This window comes from Lissotriton helveticus, chromosome 3_1 (genome assembly GCF_964261635.1).
Source record: "Lissotriton helveticus chromosome 3_1, aLisHel1.1, whole genome shotgun sequence".
NCBI classification, from domain to species: Eukaryota; Metazoa; Chordata; class Amphibia; order Caudata; family Salamandridae; genus Lissotriton; species Lissotriton helveticus.
This window is the reverse complement of record NC_136061.1, coordinates 361,708,217-361,724,716: the sequence shown is the minus strand read 5'-3', so window position 1 is coordinate 361,724,716 and position 16,500 is coordinate 361,708,217. Positions and strand designations below refer to the sequence as shown.

General features: G+C 44.2%; 1 protein-coding gene across 19 annotated transcripts in view; it reads right to left on the bottom strand.

The window, feature by feature from the left end:
* The window catches only part of MYO18A (myosin XVIIIA), an 864,705-nt gene that overhangs the window by 190,738 nt on the left and 657,467 nt on the right, over window positions 1-16,500 (bottom strand). For all 19 annotated transcript variants that reach the window (XM_078680070.1, XM_078680063.1, XM_078680078.1 and 16 more), the window contains 4 exons: window positions 10,486-10,596; window positions 9,067-9,171; window positions 3,036-3,182; window positions 1,798-1,911 (listed from right to left, as the gene is read on the bottom strand). In XM_078680070.1, the coding sequence (XP_078536196.1) occupies window positions 1,798-1,911; window positions 3,036-3,182; window positions 9,067-9,171; window positions 10,486-10,596 (477 nt within the window). The remainder of the gene's footprint in view (window positions 1-1,797; window positions 1,912-3,035; window positions 3,183-9,066; window positions 9,172-10,485; window positions 10,597-16,500) is intronic.

Sequence of the window (16,500 nt, the reverse complement as noted above, 5' to 3'; positions counted from 1 at the left end):
AAGACCGCAGCCGCTGGAACGGTCGGATCAATTCTGTGTAGGACCGAGAAGACCGTAGCACCGTTTAGGTACTTCATTTTTAGGGGACCTGCTTCTGAATCTAGGAATGAGACGCACTCCTCCACCCCTACTTTGGCCTACACAGCTGCACAGCACTTAGTGCCAGCTGCTACATGTAGGCGCTAAACTCTTGCGCACTCTTCTTTTGGCTGCCGGCGCAGCCTGCCCTGATACTGTTGGACAAAGGGCGTTTGAGCCCCACAGAAGGCCAGTTGGCCTGGGGTCAGTATCGAATGTGATTTTGGCGCAAGGTGATTGCCTTCTATGTTTGTGATAATAATTGCCTAAATGTGATTTATGCGTAATGTGCAATGCCTCTATGCCTATACCTCTAAATGTATTTTTATGCTTAGGAGGTTGTTTTGCCTAGTCTAGTTTATACTAGTGAGTTTATGTTTTCCTGCGTGATCTATGCCTATGGTGATTAATATTGCGTAGTGTGTTCCTACCCTTTACCAGTGTTTACTGGATGTGTTCTACAAGTGTTATTTTGTGCTAAAGTTATACTAAATGCTATTTCTACTAAGTGCTGATTCTGACAGTGATCCACGTGGCCCTGTCGTGTGTATATAATCCCCTGTAAATACTACCCAGTGCCAGTTGGCACAGTGTATCTGTGTGATTATGATCTAATGTGTTTATGGTAATACAAAGGCTATTTTTATATGAAACCTTGTGTGCAGTTCCTTTTTGTTGTGTGCCGAGTGTGTTGCTGCTGTGTGTGTGTGTTGCGCAAACGCTTTACACATTGCCTCCAGGATAAGCCTGACTGCTCGTGCCAAGCTACCAAGGGGGTGAGCAGGGGTTATCTTGGCTTGTAACTCCCGTGCCCTGACTAGAGTGGCGGTTTCTGCCTGGCTTTGGCGCAAGCCTTAGCCAGCCAGAAATCCCATTTCTAACAGGTACCAAATTAAAATATACTTTTTATGCCATGACAGATTGCTGGGTGGTGCCATCTAGCAGCTCACTTTCATTACCAGACACAAGCAGAATTTAAAAAGTTACATTATCTAATCAGAAATAATAAACTACGTGTACATAATTCATGACCAAGGCTAACTGGCAAAGCTGCCTTTGCAGCACTAGATTTCAAGTAGGATCGACAGGCACATGTAAAGCTGTGTGGGTGGGAATCAAAGGACTGCCAGAGAAAGGTTAGCAACAATGTACACTGTGAGATCTGTGGGTGGATACTGGGTACTAGAACAGAAGGAAAGTTCAGGAGTGTCAGAAAATTGGCAGAAAGGCCAATGACATTTTGAGGCGCACCATCAATATACAAGCAGTAAGGTAAAGTCCACAAATGTACATTTCCACACTATCTCTAGAGAAATAAACTCATATGGGGCACATAGATTCTGCTCACCAATACATGCCTTGGTACATACAACTCAAGCACAGCATATGTGACCTATCTGACATTCAAAGAACAAGACAAAAATATAAGACATGTATAATACAAACAAAACAAAACAACTTGAGAAAAGAAATACCACAGATGATAAACGAATGAAGCAGAAATCAGTTATTTTTAGACAGTCATTAAAGGGGACAGCGGTAGTGGAGTTGCAAGTGGGTATTTACCGGAGGCACTGCCAAGTTAAGCATTTACTGAGCACACAGCCTTTGCTTTTACATTTCTAATGTTTTTTGTCGACCAATCAGCTCTTTGGAGCTCAAAACAGCAGTGAGGATACAATTTAGAATGGGGAGAATCACCAATGCATAATTTCTTACCGCTGCTTTGGATTTAGAAATGTCATCTATCTGGAGGTGCAGGTCTTCCATTTCCACCTCCATGGACTTCCTGGCCTTGACGGAAGCAGCACTGGTGAATTCAGACTCCTCCAACTTCACAAAGGGTAAAAACAAAATCAAATAAGCAATAGAATGTGGCCAATGCTCATGTCAGCCTAAAGTTGGTTTCAAGGATGCAATCTACAAAACAGCTAAGCATGTACACACAAATAAACATTGCACTTCCTTGTAGTTCTGTGAATGCCTCCAACACCTGTAGGACAGACGCTCTACATGCCTCAGGGTCAGCTCGGCTACTTGACGGCATTTGCTCCATTGTGCCAAACTACATCTATGTTATCTGCTCTTTTGGAGAATAGTACGTGAGCTATGATACAACAGGTGGTGACGCTCCAGCTTCTTTAAAACTTTCAATTCAGTGATGCTCAGAAGACTAGCATAGGATCTCTTTGTATAACACATTACTATTACAAGTGACTCAGAAGACAAAGCACTATAGTACAAAACCAAATTGGATTTCTCACAAGCAGCCTAATTTAAAGTGAATGATTGATATTTTCTTAATGGCAGTTTGTGCTATTGTTATAACAAATGCAAAACGATTCTAAAAAGAATGAGGGCATTTGTATTGTACTGTATTTCAACATTGTGGGGCACAGAAGTGATTTTCTACATGGGTATCACACTAGTGTGTGATTGAAAGAGTGTTGTCATTCTTTTGAGCCTAAGTGGGAAGTGTTTCTTTGTTGTGCATGATGACCATGAAGGAGCAGATATCATATTATGAGACGAACAAACACAAGTTCAGATGATAACAGAGAAAATGGATTTTGAACCAAGTAGGACTGTGATTGAATTAAGGACACATGAAAATAAAGGTAGAGGATTGGTGCACAAAAATGTATTGTAAATTTGATATATCAAAGATTTTTGTAGATGCAATTTATGTAATTTCTTAAAGGCAACACAATTTTTGATAGTGTTTGATGAACCTGGATTAAATTCATTTGGACTGAGAAAATAAATAGATTATTATGAATAAATACATGTAAAATCAGAATTACCTGAATATAAGAAAGGGGAAAATCATATTTATAAGATGAAACCTACAAGGCTCTCCATTATCAATATACATGTCGTTTTGATACAGAGACTTCCTAAAAAGGGTACCTGAGGTCCTTGTATCAGGGTACTCGTATCTCGAAAGGTTGCCTCACCTGATTTTTAAGCTGGGCAATCTCGCGTTTGCTGGGTGCATTATTCTTAAGGTGGTCCAGCATCATTTGTGCATCAGCCAGAAGAGCTTTCGTTCTCTTCAAGTCCTTGCGCAGACGTTTTTCCGACTCAAAATCTCGTTGGCTCACCTGAAAGGAAGAAAACTCACATCAAGGACCTACTAAGCAAACATTGAACCTATACAGGCCTGAGGGATCGTCTGCTGGAGAGAAATGTGGATCTGCACTACTCTAGAAGCCTGAGGGATCAATCTGCTGGCTGAGAGATGCCAAATCATACTTTACTGCAGTACTCCGCACTGATTTTCTGCTGAGTACTGCAGTATAATGCAGAAGGAAACATACAGGTCTAAAGGTTTGGGGGATAACTCTGCTGTCTAATCAGCTGCTGAATTTTACAAAGTCTGCTGACACAAAACACAACTCGGAGTCTGAGGAATAGCTCTGTTGCCCAGCGCCTGCAAAACAGAACATAGAGCTCAGAGGCCTGGTGGACAGCTCTGCTGTATGGGTGATAGCTCTGCAGAAGTTACCGTTCAACAGGAATGAAGAATAGTACAGAGTTGTTGGGGGTGTCAAACGCCTTTAGGACACAGCATACATCTTTTCAGAGGGACAGCTATTTTATGCAAGGGTTCTCTTTGAAACAAAACCTTTAATTTCAAAGGCCGTTGGACAGCTCTGTAATGTCTGAGGGATACAGAGCACACTTCCAAATCTGTGGGTTTGGAAGATATATCGATCTGAGTAAGAAACAGAGATACAGCTCTACAGACCTGAAGAATAGTTCACAGGGATCCTAACCTGCAGAGCAACCACTCTCATGCCTGAGGGATTGCTCTGCTACCTTCTACCATGCAGAACAGAAGTTACAGGTCTGGCATATAGACTGGCATTTGTGGGACAGCTTTGGTAATTAAATGATGGTTGCGCTGTTCAACCTGAGGTTTTGCGTGCCCCAGGGCAGCTCTGCTCACCAAGAAAGAATGAAACACAACTTACACTGTTGAGGCTTAAACAACAGTTTTTCCACCTGGGTGCTATTTAGTAGGGAAAAAATGTTCAGTTTATGCTGTTTTGCACCTTTTTGCGTCGTGATGCACACACTGTTTTGGAGCAGCAAAAATCAATATTCACACGTTGCCTGTTGTAGACACCGCTGATTCTTACTAGTGCAAATCAGCACTGATAACAGAAAAATAGAACTGCCTTACATTACTTGCCCTTACCATATGTAATGTGGAATAAAAAAAACGATGATGATTTGCGAGCACAATCTCTGGAAAGTTGGTAACTAACAGTCTTCCAGATAGGCAAAGGTCTACATCATGGGTACTCACATTTTCCCACGGGCCACAAAGTTTGGTCTGTGATGTGACCGAGGGCCACATTGATGCCACCAGGGTGGCGGTCAGGGAGTAGGGGGCGATGGGAGGGGGGTTTGTGGCAAGGTGGGTGTAGGAGAAGCGAAGCATATACATAAAGATTCTGAATTGCATAATGTGAAACCAAAAGCATGCGATTAATCCTAGCTCTCAAATTGTGTGAGCCTAGGAAATCGTTTTATTTCACTTTTCCTCCTTTTCTTCATTATCACATATGACTTCAGGATGTGTAACAAAATGTTGTATTTGATTTAATAAACTACAAGGTTTATGTATAATAGAAACCCAGGCCACCCAAAGAGTTCACAAAACAACTGATTTAGCTCTTAGTTCACTCTTGGCATTGTTGTCAGGGTGAGGGGAAGAGTGAATGTTTCTAAATTCATGTTGAAAAATGTCACTTTGAAAAAAAAAGTCTTCTCCACACACTGATATAATGTGATGTACTAAAGTGAAACTTCCTTTTTTGAAGGGGGGAGTTTTATATAGGACGAACTCGCCCCGAAGGTATCAGTGCGCTTTAGAGGAGCAACAGTTGCATTACAGACGGACACATTCATTTTTGGTGGACACGGGGAGATTAAGTGATTTTCCCAGAATCACAAGATGTTGAGTGTCCCTGCCGAGACACAAACCCGGTTCCTGGCTTCAAAGTCGACCACCCTAACCGTTATGCCACATCCTTTCGCCGGTTCTGCATGTAAATGAAATGCACTTTTTGAATTTTGAAAAGACTTCATCATACTTTTACTGCACTTGGAACACTTGGTGGCAGTAGTACACTACAGCCAGCACCTTTGTGTAAGTTTGCCCTAAAGTTAAAGAAGTAAGGAGGATATTCTCCAGCGTGCTTAATGTCATACACTGTGCTACCCACAATGTTAATATGTATGTGAGATGCCCACATACAAATACAATGACAAATTTAGTTGACAGAGCACAACCCAATTAAGTTACAGAAAAGGACTCCAGTGAGTCATCAGTGACATAGGCAGAAACAAATCCAATGGTATGTGTAGCCAATGTTTTTTTATTCTTAGGTCTTCTTCTGTGTTAACCCACAGAGTCAGAAACAAGAACAGTCAACATGTGTTTCGTCTTGAGACGACTTTTTCAAGGCTAAGAACAGAAGTTCTAATCAGAACTTGATGTACGATGATGCTTTCCGAATAACTCTCGATGTGGTCATAACAATTAACCGGCCTCTCAATCTGATGAAGAGTAAGTATATTGTAATCTATTCAGCACAGTGTGACTAAATACATCCAAAACCATCAAAGGCTCTTTCAGACGTAAGACACGTAAGTGCCCAGAAGTTTAAATAACGGTGTCCGTATGCCAGAGAACTGAGTGAGCGGAGCCCATATGAGTAAAGATATAGATACACAGTATACTGTAAAAGTTAAAAATCGCGAGCTGGAGCGGTTCTCAGGGGAACGCCCAGGCAGGAAGCCTCACTTGATAATGAAGAGCTTCTGGCCAATCCCAAGGTCAGAAGGCCCGTCCGAAGAAACAGCTGCTTGCTACCGGATACACACCACTATCCTTTGGTGGACACGGGGAGATTAAGTGATTTTCCCCGAATCACAGGATGTTGTGTGTCCCTGCCGAGACTCGAACCCGGTTCCTGACTTCAAAGTCGACCGCCCTAACTGTTAGGCCACATCCTCTCCCCTGTTCTGCATGTAAATAAAAGACACTTTTTGAATTTTGAAAAGACTATATCATACTTTTACTGCAAGATGTCTTTAAAAATGAAGGTGTTTCTAAAGTTTAGCAGTGCAGGACACCCTAGTTACTTCCTTTAACTTCTATTAACCTTTAAAGTAAATTCCTGTCCGTTTATTTAGCATGTTTGTTAATGTTAGTGCTGAGTAGACTAAACAGCAGCCCAGCGCTGCTGTTGAGAAGGGGGCCGTATGTAAAGGTCAGTGGGCCGCATGCGGCCCCCCTGGGCAGTACTTTGAGTATCACTGATTTACATCAATGTCCATTAGGTTCACATCCTGGCACCTGCTCAAGATTAATCCAACTTAATCTGGGCGAGTCGCAAATTGTTGATAGCTCTGATGGAACGTGTCCATCTGGTACAGCGAAGTGCTGTCATCATAGGTACTTTTTGTTTTCATATGAACAATGCAGTCCTGAGGATGGTATTGGGGATGAAAGCATTTTGAGACCAAAAATTGATGCATTTCCCATCTTTCTTTTGATAAGATCCATGAAAAGTTGGTTTGTAATGTCTACAAGACATACACCCTCAAGATATACATAGAAAGTGGGCATCCAATATATCAACTTATGTTTATGAACATCGACCCAACTGGTCTAACGGAGTACACAGTATTGATGTATTTGAGACTTTTCTATAAATAACCCCTGTACAAAATCTTTATGTGTTGAATTAAAACATTTGTTTTGATATTCCATGTTTAAACACAATTTTTTCAATGGATGAACCTTCGTCAATAATTTGTCTTTTTGACTATGAATATGTTATTTTAATTGCATTGATATTGAATTAGATTCAGATGCAACTGAAAAGCATCACTGAATAGGAGAAAATCATTAACAAAGTATTTCATACCAATATCCCTTGTTGGCACCGTACCTGTTTATATTTGAGTACCCTAGCCCACAAGGGCAGATTGGGTTGCTTTGTTCTGTAATTACCTCACCAAGGTGAGCAACTGCCGCATTGTAGCTAGCAGTTAGTCTTGTAGAACTTAACCACTGGAACACAAGGCCCTTCAGTAAGTCCGACACAATAACAACATGCTCCTCCCAGTATCTACGTGATAAAGCTAGCATGCACACGTCAATTTCCATTAAACTTTTGTTTCCGAACATCACTGGACAAGGTATCAAAGAAATATAGGTGTATGAACAATCAAGAAGGCGCAGTCCTAAAACTCCCATCACCCACATCTTCCCAATGTTTTTTGTTGATAAATCTGACACAATTTATAGGGAGAATGGGCCGTCAGTTTGATGACTTAAAATCAGTAATATGTGGTTGAATGGGCTGAGGTTAGTGGGGCAAAAATGCCCCGGAGCAAGCGAGGGGTCTCTAAACCTGGTCCAACAAAGCCAGGCTAGACTTTCAAAAGAGTACTGACTATGTAAAAGGTGCCTATTTAGACTTAATGTAACTTTATCATATTTGGTTTAAGGAATATATGCCATGCTCTGGCCCTCGTAGATCGACCTTGGACACATCTTCCTAAAGTGACCCATTTGGTAATCTCTAGTTCATAGATCTGATGCTGTAGAACTTAGCTTCTTGAAAATGCACTAAAAGCTTTGGACAGTGCCTCAAAATAACTACCATTCATCAGAGTGACCCTTGAACTAATCACCATCCTACTTGTTTTGTTTTTTATGTAAAGTGCGCCACCTGAAAAGATGTCATTATCAGACTTGCGCCGTGACACTCCTTTGGAGAAGCTGTGCACTTTATAAATTGCCTTCATTTATTGCTCACACTACTGCCCGTGCTGGGTGGATGCAAGTGATCATGATGGAAACAACAAGGTCTTGCAGCATGGAGGGACGTCTGCAAGACTCGGCGCGCCTAAAGTCTGGAAGAAGAGTCCTTCACAGTTGGAGAGGCTGTTGCCACTTGACATTCAGTGTCTTGTGTTTCCTTCTGGGGCGACTCTGGTAGGTATGTTTCTGGTGTCCCATTATTATTCTGCGGTCGTGTGCACCTTGAGAACATAGTGGGCTTTGTTTTTCCTACTTTGCATGTACTGCTGCTGCGAGACACAGCTTCTGCTGTCGTGCACACTCGGATATCAAGGGATCTTCATTCGTCCTGTCGCGTACGTCCTGCCATAGCATGGTACTCAGCGTCTGCTGTCACTAATAAAATGGGGGCTCTTCTCTTCCTGTCATGTGCACCCTGATAACACGGTGGGTTTGCTCGTCATGTGCTTCCTGCTGTGTTGTGGCACCTGCTCCTGCTGCCATGTGCTGTCTGTCACTTAATGTGGGGGTTTGGCTGGTGCTGTCCGATGCCACCTGCTATTACGAGGCGCTCTGCTGCTAGTGAGTGTCAGAAGCACTCTGATAATGGATGTTGCATGTGCTCCCTGAATGTCAAATGCTCCTTGTCTCGTGTACTTAAGGACTGTGTTTTTTAAATCCCCACCTGTATCAAGTTTTTAGGACCTCTGTTTTTAAAGCATCAAACACTCTCAAGGTTTGAGGCAATGGGGCTTTTATCCGAAATGCGTTATCTTGATGTTGCAGTAGTAATTGCATGATTTATATTTACCGTTATGCAGAGTGTTAAAGATGGGTTAGAATAAAGGTGTGCTGCTCGTGGGTTTTTAAGCTGATATTATCTCTCTCCCATGGGACCTGGGTTCTTCTGGGAGGTGAGCTGTCCCTGGGCGCCCTGGTGTCTGAGGCCCTTTTCTCCTATGATACCAATATGGACAACATATAGAGCTGCACTCGTTTTTTTCCGTGGGCATTTGTATTAGGAAATACTCAGATTCTCCTGTCACACACACACGAGTAGCACAGGGGGGTGTAACGGGGTGCCCTGCTTGTCCTTTCAAGGGCGCCCCCTCTACAGCGAGAGGAGGGGGAGGAGGGGCGCCTGGCTGCGCCGCCCGTACCTGGTCGCTGACAGCAGACAGCTTGCTCTCCAAATCTCTCTTCTCCCTCAGGACCTTCTGCTTATCCTCGTACTCCTCCTCGAGCTGGAGCTCCATCTGCTTGAGCTGGGGCCGGGGGAGAAAGAAGAGCGCGCGGGGTTAGCCACAGCCGCCACCGAGAGCCAGGGCACGTGCACAGCATGGCGGCCGCCGGGTGAGAGGGAGGGCGCGAGGGAGACGGCGCGCGCTGCTGCGAGAGAGGGCACGCTGTGTGCAGCGGAGGGGCGTGCATCCACTGCTTCCACGCGTGTGCACTGCTATGAAGGGCAGAGGGCTGCATGCGGCTAGAGGTGAATGGTGTTTGTGTGTACGCTGCTATGAAGGAGAGAGTGCTGCACACGTGCGGAGAGGTACATGTGTGTATTTACGGCTTTGTCACAGGTGACAGGAGTGTGTGTGCGTGCACCGCTACGAAGGAGGGAATGGAGTACACGTGCGGCTACCGAAAGGTGTATGTTCCCTGGTATCTTAAATGCGAGTGGAATATAGTAAGCCAGAGCAATGCACATGCACACTGCTATGGGGAAAGTAATGCACACAAGCTGCAAAATGTGAAACGAATGGATGTGTATGTACACTGCTAACAATGAAAACAGCGCACAGAAGACGCAGTAGGTGAGAAAATAATGTATGTTAACACTGCTGCTATGGAAAGCAACGCAGGACACCCGAAGCTGCACATGAAAGTAATGTTTTATATACTGCTATGTGGTAGAGTCACAAATAAAATGACTGTATGTGCACATTTCTATGTGCAGGAGATGATGCTAATACGATGCTAAAGCGGACAGGCGTGCATGTTTACATTTCAGTGCAGGAGAATGCCACACACCAGTAGAGAGTTCCGTGTATAGGCGCTGCGGGAAACGGCCATTACAACGAAGCCGTTTCCACGAAATCGTTAACCACGCATGCAGTACAACGCATGCGTGGTTACCACGAAAGCCTTTACCACGCATACCTTTACTACGAGGTTTGTAGTAAAGGTATATGTGGTAAAGGAAAAAAGTTAAAAAAAGGGGGGCTTGGGGGAGGTCTCCCCCCCCAAAAAAAACCTCACCTGAAGTCACGTCGTTTAAGAGAAATCGGAAAAAACCTTCCGCTTTCTCTTAACGACGTATGACGTCACCACGCCACCAATCGAGGAAAATGTTATGAGTGGTAAACGAATTCCGTTGTAACGCATGCGTGGTAAAGGCATGCGTTGCAACGGAATTCGTTGTAACGTCATACATTCGGCGCTGCTAGTGGTGCTGTACGAAGCAATGCCCAGGCCTCCACCAATTGTGGGTGAGGGGGTTGCTGTGCTGTGAGCGCTGAGAGAGTGCAGTGTAGCAAGTGACAGCTGTGTTACGCTGCTCACATTGGGAGCCCGAGTACCTTTTTCTGGCACGACTGCCGCACGTCCTCCACCTCCTCGTCTTTGTTCTCCAGCTCCTTGGAATGCGTCTGCCGCAGCCGCTCCATCTCCATCTCCAGACGCAGCTTTGCCTGGAAATCACAGACACCATTAGAGCTCCGGGCACACACACACTGCACAAGGCGCCCTCCAAACAACAAGATGTTTCAGTGGGACCCAGCCAGAGGCCTTTTCTCTGACCATCCGGAGGAGCCATGCTGAACCAGCCAAAGATCATTCCTGTAACCACCCAAAGACCTTTCCGCCAAACACCCAAAGACCTTTCCGTCAAACACCCAAAGACCTTTCCGCCAAACACCCAAAGACCTTTCCGCTAAACACCCAAAGACCTCTCTGCTAAATTCCTAAAGATCTCTCTGCTAAACAACCAAAGACCTCTCCGCCAAACACCCAAAGACCTCTCCGCTAAACACCCAAAGACCTCTCTTCTAAACACCCAAAGACCTCTCTTCTAAACACTAAGAGTTTCTCCTTTATTCACCCAAAGGTTTCTTTTCTCCTCTGAGCATTCAAAGGCCTGACCTCTCAACCCCAAAAGGTTTCTCCTCTGTTCACCCACAGATTTCTCTCTAACCACCCAAGGTTTCTCCTCGAATTATTCAAAGGTCCCTTTTTTAAAGGTCCAAAAGCCTTCTGTCAAATCCAGCCTGGGTCCCTCTCTTTTAACAACCCACTGTCTCTTCCTGAGCTAGTCCAAATGTATCTCTGCAAGCCGTCCAAAGTTCTCTTCCCAAATCCTGCTAAAGACCTTTTTTCTAACTATCGAAAAGTCTCTTCTCTAACCGGGCAAGGGTCTCTCCTCTAGTCACCCAAAGGTTTCTCTTTTAACCTTTTATGGCTCTCTTCCTCAATCCAGCCAAAAGTCACCCCTCTGATCACAAAAGAGCACTCTTGCATCCAGACAAAGATCTCTCATCTAACCACTCAATGATCTCTGTTGTATCTTGGTAACTGCTACTTCTATAATCAATGCAGGGGTTCTCTATTTATCACTCAAAGATCCATACCCAAATCCACCCAAAGGACTCTCCTTTAACCACCCAAACCTACCTTTCCAAATCAGGCCAAAGGTCGCTTCTCTAACCTTTGAAAGGTCTCTCCTTTAATCCCTTCAATAACAGCTACTCTAAGCACCTCATTAGTATGACCTTAAAGCACCCAAGTGATCGGTAACATAAGCACACACATGCATTGGCTCTAAACTCCCCACTCTTCAATTAATCAATCTAATCAAATGAGTCTAGCATCTAACTATGCAACTGACCTCCAGGCCTGATGATCACAACTTTGCCCTCACCAAAGGTCCTTAAGTCTCTCCTCTAACTACCTTAGTCTTAAAGTCTATAAAGACTGCCCCGCCCTCTAATGCATTAGCCTCTTGCTAATCACTCTATTGGTCTCTCCTAACCACTCCATTCATCTCACCAATACACTCCAGACTATCTTTCCTTTAACAATTCCCAAATGTCTCAAGTCCACTCCGTTTTCTCTTTCTCTTTCACCAATTAAATCAGTCTTTCCTCAATGGGGCACCATTTGTATCTCCTCTTACCCCATCAGCCCCTTCCACGGCTCCTGTTCATCTTATCCATCTCACTTGCAAAAACCCTTTCTCTTTCTCCATGTTACTCTTTGACATCAATACATTTCCACCACTGCGCCGGGACACTCCTCTGGAGAAGCTGTCCGCACTATAAACTGCCATCATTCATTCACTGTCCTTAATTTTTGTTGCACTTATGTAACAATGACTACAACTGCCAACTCCTAGAATTGATTAAGAAGTCAAGCAAAAAGTCCATTGCTGGAAACATGGTGCTGCTGGGGGGACATAGATTCGGTTGGCAATCCTACCCAAGAAGCAGTGTTTGCTGCAAGTGTAGGGAGGGAACATGATCCCTGAGCGGATGCAAGTTTCAAGTGCAGATTCACTGGTAAGACAGATGAGAGGTCGGGAAAGCTCTTGGTAGGAGGACTCGGGGGACAAACAATCTATCAGGCATCTGGGCTGAGGCATAAGGCAATCAGCTGGCTCTGCATGCTTATGCACAGGAAGGAATCTGCAAGTCCAAAGGTCCATGTACCTGGTGCACTGTACCATCCTGTGAGTTTCGGATTTTTCCTAGACTGCCTCTGAAAGTCCCCTTTGCAGTGTTTTGTTTTTAGAATATTTATCCTGAATGCCCTTGATGTGTTAACAGGAGAGGTAGACTCAGTCTGGATGAGGAATATCCAAAGTACTCCTACACTGCTCCAGGGAGTTACCTCCTTAGTGTGCTAAGCATACTGCCTGGATAGTGTGAGTACAGCCTTTTAAATGTACCCCGAACATGAAGTTGCCCTCCCCGTCCAATGAAAATTAATTCTGGTCACATCAAATTTGACCATTCTCCTTTACCCATGTGATTGTGCAGTAGCATGGTTAATGCAGGCCTTTATTTCCCATTTTGAAAGGTTAGATACCCATGACCATGTAGCCCTGTTGTGTCACCACTCTTTCATTTTCTTGTCCATCTCTGTGGTGTGGAAAAATTGTTTTGGTTCCTCTGGGAGGGTGTCAGTGGCAGATAACCCTCCTCATATCCGAGGAAGTGCTTGCTTTGCCTTGACTCCCTGTGCCCCTTCCTTCACCAGACAAACGTCTTTCGAAAGTTGCTAATTACAAATCAAGCTCAGGCAAAAATGCCTGCCAATCGAGCCTGATCATTGATTGGCTGGTTATAGAATTTTCAAACGAAGCACAGGTCTGGCTGGAACACGACTATTGTCCTGAGATCCTCAAAAACGTAACCCTTTGCCCAAAACAACATGAAGAAGTGACCTCAAAATTGGCCAACGGGACGATTCCTACTGCTCCTGAGGATGTAGAGCATCTTCCAGGTGGCACAAGTTGGACCAAAGTTCTGCCAACAATGGTTGTTTATCTTCCACAGAGCTGCCAGGAGTGTCAAACATCTCAGCATGAGGAGCTATTAAAGAATCTAGGACCGCCTGCCCCTTTCTGACCAGAGACTATAATCATTCGCTGAGTGAGGGACTAGTAACCATGAAAGAACATATTCAGTTGTGCAGCAGAAACAATAAAGGGAAGTTACTAAGTACAAGCTCGAAGCCTGGGGTAGTGACCTTCTTGGGTGGGTTTATGCCCTACACTAACAAGAACACTGATTCTCCCTCCAGCAGATCCTATACAATCAAAATTCCCCCTGGTGGCTGATTAGACAACTTGAGTCTCCCCAAGATTTGCCTGGCTAGATATTAATGGTCTCTCACCAGTAACTGTGGCACACACTGAAATTCAGTGAACCCTTTTTTGCAGCTTCATATTCCCATGAAACTTGGATTCCCAAAATGTAGGAGCCCACTGGGAAAAATGTATTTTCACCATGGCCAGTGCTTTCCAAGTCATAGCCTTGAGGTTGCCCACACTTGGGCCTTTCATCAGGAAAATGAACTGCATCGTGCTGGTCTAAACTTTCATCTTTCATTCAGCTATTCCTGCTGATAGGTTGTTGAGGGGCTACAGGCGGGTCAAGAGGTCAGCCCTGCAATGCCAATAGGAGGCAAGTGGTGTGCAGGCCACTCTTGCAAGCTAGCTTTCTTGTGCAAAACGCAGGCTAGTGAACAGCGCAATGTTTTTTCTTCAGAAACATGAAATACTAATTCACCAGGACACCTACAGTACGTGGGTCACGAAGCTAGGACCGGAGCAAGGCCAGTGACCCCGGGCTGTGGCCGGGCCCGGTTTGCCCTTGGTGAAGGCCGCCCTCTTCATAAGCCCGTCGCAGAAGGAAGCAGGCATGCGCCTCTCTAAGCCGCCATGACAGCCATTTCTCTGGCAGTGCAGACTGCCAAGTGCCCGCATAACCTGTCCCCGTTGTACCCAGCTACAGCTAAAGCAATTTTCGGAACACATAACAGCAAGAAATATGTCTGCCATTACCACGGTTTTGGACTACAAATAAGAGCCAACACGGGGCTGCAGGACGAGCTCGGTCTGGCGGTGGGAAGGCGGATAAATCTACCTTCTACTTCCCTCGAAATCAATTCTACCCCTTCGAGCCAATCGCTCACTCCTAAATGCTCCCGAGGCACCACTGTGGACTCCACACCGCTCACACCTCCAAACCGAGGGGAAGTTTAAGCCCGACACGTGGCGAGGCCAATCCCAGGGCAGCATAAATTCACCGTGATCAGTCCGCGGCGTGTTGTCTAGTTTAACCCGCGGCTGACATCTATGGCCTCACCCCCTCGCACGGAATAAGGGGCGAGAAGGCGAGAAAAAAGGATTTACATGACCGGAGGAAACTAAAGAAAGCACCTCGCACAGATACACAAACCTATGGAGGGAGAAGAGACGACTAACACAGAGGACCGACCGACAGCAGAGACTGAAAAGAGATAGCTTTGAGAAAACAGGGGTTCAGACTACAGAGGCATGCCAAATATACAGAACGCAGGGAGGGGCAGACTACAAAGAGCTGTCCTAAATACACAGAGGAAAGAAAAAGACAAATATCCTAAAGTCAGAGAAAAACAGGCAACACAGAGAAAGAGATGTTCTACACATACGAATAAAAGACGGGACAGACTACAAAGAGATATCCTAAAAACAGAGATAAAACAGGATACAGACTACAGGGATATTGTAATTATACAGAAGAAAGCCAGAAACCGACTACAGATAATCATACATCCTAAATATACAAGAGAAAGAAGGACATTAAGACTACAGAAACATATTTTAAAAATACAGAGAAAGAATAAAAGGGAGACTACAGATATTAGGGGCCGATGTAGGTAATCTCGTTTTACCTACTCTTAAATACCGAATCATACCGATTCAATGTTTAAGAGTAGGTAAATGGGATGTAGGTAATTTCTATTTTTAAATTACCGAATCTGTAACATTCGGTAATTACCGAATCTGTATTTACCGATTCGGTAATTGCCATTGAATCCTATGGGCCTTGAGGCCCATAGGAATCAATGCCAATTACCGAATCGGTAAATTCCGATTCGGTAAAATTACCGAATTTGCAAGGGGGACAGGGTGTCACTTTGACACCCTGTTGCACCCCTCAATTGTGCATGGGTGCACATGTTGCTGACATACATGCCCTTAGTTGAGTAAACAAACAAAGTAGCCGGACAGCCTGTGTGAAAATATCAATACACGTCCTGGTACCATGAATTACCAAGGCGGACAGACTTGTGTCTGGGATTACTTTTTTATTTTATAAAAAGGTTTTTTGATAAAGATTTTTTAAGCGTCAAAAGACACAACAAAACATTCAACAAATTACATCAACAATACATTACATGAATGCACACAAAATAAATGAAATTATCAATCAATGAAATCCAAAAAACAACATTTCTTGGACGGACAACTGTAATATGCCTACAAATAAGTAGTCTATGAGGCACCAATCCTAAATATAATACAAACAAGTGGTCTAACAGTATAAAACACTGGCCTACTTGTTTAGCATCTGCAAGAAAACACCAAATACATTTCTGCATCAAGTGCTAGAGCAATAGGAATAGCATAGAAGCTAATTCAGGATTTAACATGCATAATTTCATTCCTATTACGCCTTCCAACATTGGTGTCTTGCAGGGAAGAACGTCGACGCGTTTCGAACCCGAGTGTGTTAAAGGGTTCTCCTCAGGACATGGATTGGGGGGTCGTTGTCCCTACAAAATAATTCCAAACATTGTGTCAGGGATAAACTAATCCGAAAATGCTTCTCGCAGAAACTCACACATATAAAAAATTAGAGTACCTTAATGACTGGGCGGTTGGAACAATTCCCTGCAATCAAAATAAGGTGTAAATCTGCATTAAAATCATGCCTCAACAGTATCTCCATGTTAAACGGGTGAACTGCTGCATTCAAAACATACCTTAGTAATGCGCCTAAAGAGGTCACTGGGAGGAGGGAGGGGGGGTTGCCAGCACACGTATAAGA